This window comes from Caretta caretta, chromosome 2 (genome assembly GCF_965140235.1).
Source record: "Caretta caretta isolate rCarCar2 chromosome 2, rCarCar1.hap1, whole genome shotgun sequence".
In the NCBI taxonomy this organism is placed as follows: Eukaryota; Metazoa; Chordata; order Testudines; family Cheloniidae; genus Caretta; species Caretta caretta.
In genome coordinates this window covers 188235293-188247576 of record NC_134207.1, presented here as the reverse complement: position 1 = coordinate 188247576, position 12284 = coordinate 188235293, and the positions used below count along the sequence as shown (strand labels likewise).

General features: G+C 36.9%; 1 protein-coding gene across 8 annotated transcripts in view; it reads right to left on the bottom strand.

The window, feature by feature from the left end:
• The window catches only part of ULK4 (unc-51 like kinase 4), a 386015-nt gene that overhangs the window by 360123 nt on the left and 13608 nt on the right, over positions 1-12284 (bottom strand). For 7 of the 8 annotated variants that reach the window (XR_012667172.1, XR_012667171.1, XR_012667173.1 and 4 more), the window contains 4 exons: positions 11527-11666; positions 9597-9762; positions 2456-2557; positions 1590-1673 (listed from right to left, as the gene is read on the bottom strand). Coding sequence is in view for 5 of the 8 variants with exons in the window: in XM_048838838.2 (XP_048694795.2) it covers positions 1590-1673; positions 2456-2557; positions 9597-9762; positions 11527-11666 (492 nt within the window). In the remaining 3 variants the exon portion in view is untranslated. The remainder of the gene's footprint in view (positions 1-1589; positions 1674-2455; positions 2558-9596; positions 9763-11526; positions 11667-12284) is intronic. The other variant, XM_075125675.1, reaches the window with a different exon arrangement.

The window sequence follows — 12284 nt, the reverse complement described above, 5'->3', positions numbered from 1 at the left end:
CTCTGAACCTAATTAATATTGTGCACATGTGCACAAGGGTAGAATTTCATCCTTTAAGAAATTTCTTCCCAAAATCTAGAGTTGATTGCATCTGATAATTGACCAGGTGTGTCAATTCCCCGTACCAGAGGGATTTCATTTATTGAATTTAAAAAACACATTCATATACAGGGTCATATTCGGAGCTCCTTCTATGAGCAGAAATCCCATTGAATCCAGTTTTCAGAGTAACAGCCGTGTTAGTCTGTATTTGCAAAAAGAAAAGGAGTACTTGTGGCACCTTAGAGACTAACCAATTTATTTGAGCATAAGCTTTCGTGAGCTACAGCTCACTTCATCGGATGCATCCGATGAAGTGAGCTGTAGCTCACGAAAGCTTATGCTCAAATAAATTGGTTAGTCTCTCTTGAATCCAGTGGAAATTGTACACATAGATGAACGGCAGGATGGCCCATAGTATATAAATTATTCAAAGTAAATGATTTGTTCGGAGAAAGATTGCACCTAATTTTACAGTTAATATTTATTTTATCAAACAAGTAAAAGACCTAAAACACAAATGTTAAGTGACTCATGAGTACAGTTCCATATGCACTCCTCCAGCACCATATGATGATAGTACAGGAACTGTACAAAATTTTGCTGCAGCATGGAGCCATAAGGGCTCAGATAAATCTGTTTTTATACTGTTGTGCATGTTGTTTCAAAGTTTGTTCTTTACTGTGTAGTCTCTGGGTATAAGTACCTTTAGGCTAAGGGAAATATTCATTACTTACTGCTGCAATAGACAGAATTCAGAGATTTTATTTGCACTTCACATTTAATTAGGGTTGCCAATTTTGGTTGGCTGTATTCCTGGAGGTGTCATCTCATGACATAATCTTTAATTAAAAATTAATCTTGAATTCCTAGAGACTCCAGGACAATCTTGGAGGGTTAGCAACTCTATGTTTAATACACATGCTGTGAATGGAAGAGGAATGTGTAGCAGGCAAGAGATAAAGCAGCTCCAAATCCACATTAAATTGTCTGCACCATTCACCACTTTCCCAGGATCATTTTCATGCCTCAGGTTAACAGGCACAACTCTCACTGATTCAGTTAGTCACTACAGAATACTACATTAGTATACTCAGTTTGCAAATTAAATGAATGCTAAAATCAGTGCAAATTACACTGCTTTGACACTTGTAACTTGGTCAGCAAATGGATGTAGGTGAGTACCTCTGCTATGTTATTTAAATTACTATTTATGTACACTGTTTCAACCCTGTATTTTTACTTTGAAACCACACTTCTTCACACCCATCAAAGGCATTTGAGAACAAGTCCATAGGAAGTTTTAGAAATTTTACTAAACCGTTTTTGCATCAGAGCTAAAAAATTCAGTTTTAGGGATAGAAATTTCTTACAATTATGCTAATACAAGTTTAGTTTAATGAGAAAATACACTTCTGCAATTAAGAATTTTAAGCAGAATATTCTTTGCAAACCAAAATATTAGTTATCAACATAACGAACAAACAAACCTGACTACTACATTTTAAGCATTACTCTAGTTTGACTCATTAACTATAAGAAAACCTTACCTTTAGATTTAAGTGGCAAAGGATTTTCATATAAAATCTGTTCAATTAATTCAGAAAAGCTTTCAGAGAAGAATGGAGGTCTTCCTGTAAACATAAGTAGATTCACTTAATTCTATCAAACTTGGTTAAACTGCAAAATAATTGTTACTAAATAATTCTCATTCAAGAAGCAAGTGTCGTCAATCTGAACTCAATTTAACAAATTCATGTCAATTTAACTACAAATAACTTTGTTGGTGAGAGCCAGTGAACAATGAGGACTGCAGAACAAAACATGGGCAGGACAGCCATTAAAAATGCTCCTTCATGTCTGATGTCCCAAAACGGGTCTCCATGGTAGCCCCAGATACCAGCAGAGTGGATAATGAGGACAGCAAGACCCACATCTATGTTAATCCAATAGGCTAGCATACTGTGTATGTTGCCACAGGAAGATTGGGCTACAACCCTGCAACCTGGTTTGAAGGAGATTTCCCCTTCCTAAATGCTCCCTTCCCGCTCCCTTCTCCCAACCCTTCACTAAGCTAAAGTAGTGCAATTTTAAACAGCTAAAAAGTGAATTTTACCTTTAAAATAACAAATTAATGCATTTGCTAAATTGTTTTAATGTTTAAGAGCATAAAACCCTTGAATGAGAATGGGAGCTCAAGCTGTTATTATAATTTAGCAAATTATAATTCTGAGCACTAGAAGCAGTTAAAACCATATATTAAAATTATACTATAACTCAGATCTTAGTGACAGTATCTCAGCTGATTATTTTACAAGGTTCCTAAATAAATGGAAGTCTTTATAGTGTACCAAAAACTCATTTTCCCAAATCATCACAAATGTCAGATAGATAGATAGATAGATAGAAACACAACCTGAAAACATTTCGTAAAGCAAACAGCCCAATGACCACAAATCACTAGCTATGGAGAAGTCAGCTCCCTTTATTGCTTCTGGAGCGGTGTATACAGGAGATCCTACAAAATAAAACATAGATAAGGCAACTTGTGTAAAGGCTGAATGGATAGTCAATTCAGAATTTTAAAAAGCGCCACCGTGTCAATCCTCCCACCTCACCTCTGTCTCTAAATGGAGATAATTAGTATACATTATCTCCATTTAGAGATAAATGCTGAACTTCAGTTTCCCTAAGTACCTTGCCCAGTGGCACAGAAAATGTCAATGTCAGATCTGAGGTAGAAACTCAGGAATTTGACTTATAGTCCTGTGATCACAACCTTGCCTCTCAGACAACTATCCTCACTTCACTCTGATATACCTTTTCAGTGGGATTGTGGAAACTATTTTGTTATTTATATTCCTATTTCACTTCAACTACACATAATCTTTCGTGAGTGGATCACTTTAGATAAGCTATTACCAGCAGGCGAGTGGGGTGGGGGGGGAAGTATTTTTTTCATGCTTTGTGTGTATAAAAAGATCTTCTACACTTTCCACAGTATGCATCCGATGAAGTGAGCTGTAGCTCATGAAAGCTTATGCGCAAATAAAATGGTTAGTCTCTAAGGTGCTACAAGTACTCCTTTTCTTTTTGCGAATACAGACTAACACGGCTGTTACTCTGAAACCTACAGATAATCTGAGAAGAACATCTACCATTTTGTGCTGTAATTTTCTAATGTACCTACAGAAAGGTCCAAGTCAAAGATGACACCCAGATTAGGGGATGGAGGGATAGGCAGATTAGTGGTATTGTCCAGAGTGACTGAGAAAGGAAGTAGGGGAGGGCTTGAGCTAATGACTAAACATCTACAAGAAGATGTCAGAGACACAGGTCAAGATTTTAGTTTGGACAGATGGAGACAAGAATGAAGAAGAGAGGCAGATCTATGAGTCATCAGCATGGATACTGGTATTTGAATTTGTGTTTACAGATGAGATTACCAGAGATCAGGTTTAGAGGGAGAAGAGAAAGGAACAAGGCATGAGCCTGTGGAGCCTGCATAGAAAACTGATAGGGTATTGAGGCTAATCCCCGAAAGGGCACTCTGAAGAAGCAGTAAGAGAGATTGGAGGAGAACCAGAAGAGAACTGAGTCATGGAAGCCAAGGGAGGTCAAAATTTCAAGAAGAGCATGGGTGATGTAGTCAAAGGTAACTGACAGGTCAATGATGACAAAGTACTGGTTCTGAGCTTTAGCTAGGAAGAGGTCACTAGAGACTTTGGTGAGATTGGTTTCAGTGGACTGCAAGGAGCAGAAGCTTGATGGGAGAGGGCTTAGGATGGAACTGAAGGAGAGGAACTCCGGACAGCAATTGCAGACAGCATGTTCAATGAGCTAAGAGACAAAAGGGGGAAGGGAGACGGAGCAGTAGTTGGATGGGTTAAGGAGAAGAGTAAGGAAGGAGATGAGAGAGAAGGCAGCCCAGAAGATAGGATGCAGTCACTGAGCCAAGAGGACAGGTTAGAGAACAGACAAGAAGCTTCTGCATCTATGATGGGGAGAAGGAGGAGAGAGCTGTGGGAGGGATGGGAAGGTCACATTGCATTTTGTCAGTTTCTCTTGGAAGAAGTCAGCAATAGCCTGTGGAGAGAGAGAAGTGGAGGCAGAAGGAGGGGATGATCTTGATATATATAACAATAAAAAAATAGACCGTTTATGGTGGTTTCCCTTTGCAGTTTTTCCACCTTCCTTTGAAGCATCTGATACTGAATGCTGTCATGGACAGGATACCAGACTATATGAACCACTGGTCTGATTCAGTATAGCTATTCCTATGTTAAACTAGTATTAAAATAGGATGGAAATAGGTCTACATTCTGCCATACTGGACTCCCACTCTTTCAGACAATGCCACTTTTCATTAAGATGACCACCACCCACAGTAGCTTCAAAAATGCCAACTGTATTTAAAAGCTCTGTGAAGCACATTTGCACAAAGTGTATTCAAAATGGGCTTCCTCTCTTCTGAGCTCAGTTTGCTGTACACAAACACAAAATAGATGTAGTCCACTTTTAAATATATAGATTTATTTAAACTCAATATTAGTAACAATAGTTTACAGGAATGGAGGCATTTCAGTGTTTGGGAAATTGGGAACACAGCCATGAAAGACAAAATTGCAGTGTCAGTTTTCACAGACTGTACAAGAGAAGAGGAAGGAGAAGAATGCAATGACTTCTCTGTTGGAATGATTTTTTCTTAGTACTCTGTGTTTTGTAAAATACACATAACCCCTTTTGAGTAGAAGCCACAGAACTGAAGATTCATAGAAATGTTTATCCCTGTTTAAAAAGGAGAGGACCATTTTATGCAATTTAATTAGAGATATGTACACCATGCAACTGAGGGCGAGATGAGTCCCAACAAACAGAAAAAATACTGTAAAATTATCCATAGTATTTATTCACATGATGTCTGTTCCCACAATCCTTGCACAGGTGAAACTCCTGTTGAAGCCAATAAATAGGATATTGGTTACAAATTTAAGCCAATTTCTCTGTATTTTTACTTAAATGAAAAATACTTACAACAACAAAATACACAAATCTGATTATAAGGCAAATGGTTTATCAGAATAACCTTCTTTAATTTTCCTATAATCCCTTTTCTTTAAGTGGGCTGGAGTGCTGCTAAAAGAGTGAAGCAGACATCCTCTCCTGTTACATATAATTTTGTAGTCCCTGTGTCATACTAGCAGAGAATGACTATAGAGCTACCTAGATATTTAGGACATTTCAGATTAAATCACTTTTATTTACTGATCCCAAACTCCATTTTTTCTCAATACTACACCTTACTTTTTATAATATGCCTGAATATAAATCATGAATAATGTTTCATATACAAAAAATAACTTGTAGATACAACACGCCTGTCTGCCAATTAACCTCAACACAGGAGGAATAAAAATAGAAAGTTTATTATCCAGCTGTATTATACCACAGTCACTGAGGGTTAGACAAAGTCAACAAAATTTTCAGTTCCATCCTCCTTTCAAGAGCACTTATTGGTTTCTTTTATCCTTAGGTTTTGGCTTGTAAGAGGGGATAGATTGTTAACCCCCCCCCCCCCACACACACACACACACACAATTGCAGTCATTCTGATAAAGATATATCAAAGAGGCTGTTCGGTTCATGTTTCTTCCTGGATACAGTAGGTTCATCATCATTCTTGTTTCTTGCAATAGGGAGTTCCATTAAGAAACTTACGCGAGCAGGAGACAAAGCTTATTGTCAATAGTTCACTTGTTCCTAATAAGTACTGTGGCAGATCAGCATTTTGAAGAGAGAGAAGCTGTAACTGAAATAGTTCAATCCCATAGCATAGAGGGTTTTGAAGATTAAGTACAGAACTTTGAATTTGTTCTCCTACTTGGTGGCATCTCAGTTACTGCACTTATAATGCATTTGTATGGACCAGACTTCTTGAGTGAAAAGGCTGCTGCATTCTGGAACAGAAGAAGTTTCTTTAATGACCAGAGTTTATTCCTAAGTACAAGGCATGGCAATAATTAAGCCTATTGTAAAAAAAAAAAAAATGTTTCACAGTAGCCAGGACAGCATCCAGAGGGAGGATGGAAAGTCTCCTGGCCAGTAACAGATGGAAGAATATACTTCAAGCCACTGCTAATAAATGGATACCCAATAGCAGTGTGAAGTCCATATTGAGGGCACTAGCAGCCCAAGTTGTTTTTTTAACTGAGATTCCCAGTAGCTTCATATATATATGTTGAACAAAAGGGCGACAGAATTAAACCTGTCATACCCCATAGGCGAGGTCCTTTCAATATATAACTCACTATCCCAAATTAACTTCCAAGTTCTCGGAGATGTAAATGGAGCACACATACTCTAAATCAACTCCACCTCCTACTAGTGGTAGGATCAAATGTGATACCATAGATCATAGGGTTTGCCATTGAAGGCACCTGACAGACTTTAAAAAAGTATCAGCACGGACGAGCTGCCTCAACCATGGCTAGGAGGACAGCACAGTCCCAGTCCAAAGCCTTTTCTCCACTGCACTCTGGGAAGCCCAGTATACAAGATCTCTCTGCTGTCCAACTGAGTGAGACATATCTTCACTTAATTCCAAGTATGGAAAACATGGAACGATGAAATATGCAAAACAATCCTGAAGGATGTTACCAAGCTTCTGTCAACTGGAGTTCAGTGAGTTAGAGAAATACTTTACGTAATTTTTAGGGCTGTTGACTAATCGCAGTTAACTCATGCAATTAACTCAAAAAACTTAATCATGATTAATCGCAGCTTTAATTGCACTGTTAAACACTAGAATACCAATTGAAATTGATTCATATATTCACACTGTAAAAAAAAAGAAATAGTATTTTTCAATTCCCCCATTATAAGTACTGTAGTGCAATCTCTTTATCACAGAAGTTGAATTTACAAATATAGAATTATGTACAAAAATAACTGCACTCAAAAACAAAACAAACTAAAACTTTAAAGCCTAAAAGTCCACTCAGTCCTATTTCTTGTTCAGCCAATTGCTCAGACAAACAATGCTGCCCGCTTCTTGTTTACAATGTCACCTGAAAGTGAGAACAGGCTTCCTCATGGCACTGTTGTAGCCGGCATCGCAAGATATTTACATGCCAGATGCGCTAAAGATTCATATATCCCTTCATGCTTCAACCACCATTCCAGTGCAAATATTTCTAATAAAAAAATATATAACGAGTACTGTACACTTTGTATTCTGTGTTGTAATTGAATATATTTGAAAATGTAGAAAACATCCAAAAATATTTAAATATATGGTATCCTGTTGTTTAACACGATTAATCGTGATTTTTTTTTTTACATCGCTTGACAGCCCTAATAATTTTATATCAAGAACAGATGGGTTAGAATTGATTTTCTGTCCTCCCATTTAAACTGATTTGATATCTCCTTAGCCACATCATGTAGGCAAATACACTGCACAGTATTGTTTGGTCCTCTCTAGAAGATTTTCATTTCAAGAAAAAACAAAACAAAAACAAAACAATTTGCTGAAGGAACTATTTATGTTCTACTGATTGTGGAGTGCAAAGTTTAATCCCTTAAGGATAAAGATCTTCTGTTTATTAGGCACATATGTGCCTATAACTGGCTTAATGCTACTTATTTCAGCACTTCTCTGTATTGGCAACCTCATAATATTTTCCCTTGCTTTACCATAGTTCCAGCCTTCATTTCCACATACACCAGCTTTCACCATACAGCTGGAGCTCAACAGGCTCTAAATAAAGGATTGTATTTTGCTGTGTTAGCTGTAATCTAAAATGGATTTATTTATATTTCTATATGTACTGCTCCATATACTAGGTACCTCCATAAGTTCAAACGGTTACTCTAAATGTTTACAAAATCATACCATTTGCACTTAAACGAGGAAATGAGAAATGTAATAGCCAACTCGGTTTTATTTTTCCCCATTCGTCTATATCAGACACAGAAGGACATCCTAAAATAAATAAACAAACCAAACCAACCAACCCACCCACCCAAATTTAATGAGTTAGTATTTCTAGTTAATTAGGCCCCTTGCTCCATTTAAAGTCTGTTATCTATCTGATCATTTTGTTTTAAAAATGACTCCTGAAAATTGGTTTATTGTTTTAAATGTAAAAAAAATTGAAACAGCAGCACACCAGCCATTGAAATTACTGAAAACTCACCAATGCCACTGGGAAATGATTGAGAGATGTATGTTTGTACAGTAAAAGTTGCATTTCAGAGATGTGATGTTACATCTACAACACTCATTGTAAAAACCAACCACTCACTTGTACAGCCACACTGTAAGTTTATGTAATTACAGTAATATAAATTCAGCTTCACTGTCCCTATACTCGAATACCTTGATCTGGGCTTTAATTCAAGGGTACCTTGAAGATTATTCAGAACAGACACACTAAAATGATAAAACAGTCTTTATTACTTCTTCTCACAGATGTATGTTATGCTGTATGTTTGCTAAACTTGGTTTTGTACTGTTATGAAGGTAGGAAACATGACTGCGTGTATGTAAAACCTGTTTCTTCTCTATGTACCTGTCATGCACTCACTTAAAGCGCGGGCTAGCAATCTTCCCTGTACTTAAGGATATCAATGATTGTCTATTCTACCAAAATCTTGCTTACATGACACTAAGGATAGGTCTACACTGGCACTAAAAGCTGTAAATTCGAGCTTGAGGAGACATACCTGCACTAGCTTTGATTGAGCAAACCTGCTAAACATTGACGTGTAGCCACAGTGGCGCAAATGTGGGAGGGACTGACTGTCCCCAGCATGAACCTATGGTCTCAGACAGGATTGGACTTGGAGCAGCTTGCTGCTCCTGCCACTGTGGCTACGTTTCTATTTTTAGTGCATTAGCTCAATCAAAGCTAGCATGGGTATGTCTGCCCGCAGCTCCCATTGGCCGGGAACAGCGAACCGCAGCCACTGGGAGCTGCAAGCGGCCGTACTTGCAGATGCTCAGGTAAACAAAGCATCTCGCAGCCCACCAGGGGCTTACCCTGAACAAGCCGCGAACCAAGTTTGGGAACCCCTGCCTTAAGCTAACAGTAGCATTAATTACAGTGAGGAGAAGAGATAAAATATAGTCACCTGAAGCAATAGCTGTATGTACAGATAAATTAGTAACAATTTATTTAACAATTGCCTTTCACAATTACATTTTATTTGCTCTAATTTTCATAACAGGTAGTGTAGCTTGTTTTGCGGTTTGTACCATACACAAATTCCCATAATGCTTCCTATTACATTGTCATAGACACTGTCAGAACTAAACAAAATAAAATGTTTCATTACTAACGTAGAGTTTTCTGAGAAAAACCTAGCATTCTTAATTCCTGCATCCACAAAAAGAATAGTTACAAAAGACTACTATTTTAAAAGTTTCTGGCAGAGAAAATAAGACCCCGTCCTCTCAACATGATTTAAAATCAAAACATTTTTAAAACATTTCATTATGCCTCATTGGGTTTAGTTAATTTTAACTGGATAAAACAATATACTATATGCTGTACCTTTGAGTCTATTTTTCAAGTTTCTTTGTGGAGTGCTTTCACAGCCATCATCACCTCCTCCTTCCTCTGACCCAATTAAAGCAAAAAATTCTTCCAAATTTTCACCCTCTGCTTTAGCCAGGCAAAAGTTATTGAACTTCAGTGTGCCAGGCCCTTCCAGAAGTATCTACAGAGGTAAACAAAAGTGAACACCAAGTTGTTTCTTTTAAATATAAGGACTGTTTCAAGAAGCTGAATTTTTCAGTCAACCTATCTAAGATTTAAGTTTTGATCAAGTCTCATTACCATTAAAAGTATTTATATGGCCTTCATCACAGTAATAGCTGAATGCCTCCCACAAGTGGTTGGGGGGGCGGGGGGAGAAAGACTACAACGACCTCCTTTTTTCACAGACATCAAAAGGTGTTTTTTTTTATTTTAGACAGATCTGGGCAGAGGGCTTTTTGTTTCTTTGTTTTAAATGAGCCTGTGACGATGAAGATGATATTGTGGGAAAGCATGGAAAAAGAGAGGTTTTACATTTGCTCTGCATGCAGCAAAGTTAGCAACCATTCTTATTTAATCTGGTGGTGAGTTCCAAAATCTTGTTCCAGCTCCTGAAGTCATTAGTCCTCTACTGGTCAACAGCTACATTGTTTCAGTGGAACATAGCTGTCATGGGAGGTTGTGGTTACATAGAAAAAGAGGCAATATCAAAATAGCCAGAACAGTTTTCTATGCAGGACTCTGAAAATAAGGATGGCTACACTTTGAACTGGACGATGAGTTCAAAGGAGTAATTGCCACCTACATTACTCTGCAGAAAAGATAAAAATTGATGCATCTTTCAAAGTGTGCATATTCAAGTTTGTTAGATTAACGTTTATAATATTTAACATTTAATTTCCAAAATATAGACGCTAGAGTTGACTAAAAGGATTATTCACCTAGCAATCAGATTCTGAGAAACATTTTACCTGTTCATCAACCTGGTTTAACAGTAAATTAGTAGCTTTAAAGGAAATACAAGTTTTCAAACTCTACTGTATTCCATTCATGTCTCAATGTCCTGCCATCAGATACACAAATGTGCAGCACTATATTTCTTATGAAGTCATCTACTGAATTTACGCATGCATCCACAATAGCTGATTTTACAAGAAACTTGGTAATGCAGAAAATGTGATCACACAGGAGAGAGTCCAATTGAGAGCAGAGTCAATATACTAAGCAAAACCAAAAATGTTTATTGTGGTCATACTTTGATTCACTATGTACATTTTAGGAAAAACATGAGGGTTTTACTAGACTAAATTCAAAAACTAGGCAAAGATGTGCAGTCTTGTTTTAGGAAACAATTACAGTAGGTTGATCATTCATTTATGCAACATTTGGTAACAACTTCCCATGGAGTTCTAAAAGCAGATTTCACCAACTTTATTCTCCAATTGCTATTTACACAATAATTTATGTACTGTATACAGTATTAATTTCGACTAAGTCATTGTTTTTTATATTTACTTTTTTTTTAAGTTTTATTTTGTGGCATGAAGGATTACCAAGAAACGAAGAAGTATGTGGTTTCCTAGTGTAAACAGGGTATGACAGAATGATTCAAAGCTATAAACACAAAGGGACTCCTAAATGAATAATGAAAATCCTTTATTGACTCATCTTTTTATGCTGCAGCATGGAAACAAATACCATACTCTACCACTCTGCAGCTGGGAATTAGTGCTTGACAGGAGAGATAGAAAATAAACTAATTAGACTGTAAGGTATTCAGGACATATACTTGTCTCTTATTCTGTTCATGCACAACACCTGGCCTCCAACCCTGAGCAGGGACTCTGGACATTAACATAATACAAATAATAATTTTGTAATGTCAAAGATATCATTAACATTTCATAAAGATACCCATTATAACACAACTACTGTTACTCATTACCTTTCCAGGTGTGAGTTCACAGAAGATAATTCCAAGGTCATGAATGTGATGTAATCCAGTAACCAAATCAATACCAAATTCTCTCACCACATCTTCAGGTAGCTGTTCATCTTGCGCAATGACCATTTCTAGTGAACCACCTGAAATGAATTCACACAGAATTCCTTATGACAGTTGTATATCAAGAAAAGGCCAGACCAATAGCCTACTATGATATTATACAGCCTCTTAAAAAAATTAAAATGAAAATACAAAATCAATTGAAAAAAATAAATGTTTGCCTATCTTCAATTGCTTTGTGACTCTCCAACAGCCACAAGTTTCAAAATGTATATAAAAATAACCTGTTACTCATCAGCACTAAAGGTGTACTACACCCAGCTGTTTTTGACGTCTGGAAAAACGGAGGCATGGAAACATCATTCTCGTATAATCACTGTACATCCTTTATACCTAGTCACTGAAACATGGGCAAATTTTGAACATAAGACCCATGTCATCTAATTTGTCCATATGGATCACTAAAACCGATAAGAGTTCACCACTAACATCAATAATGACTACTTCTGTCAAAGAGTTCCTATTTTATGCCAAGAAGGCAGAGAGTGGGAAATTGATCTATTCTTTACTGAATTTATTTACATTATTTTAGTACTCAAAACAAAATTACAACCCTGCATACATTTATATAGCATGATTTATATCAGACTTCACCTTTTATACAATAATCTTCATCTTTCTCTAAATCAACATTACTG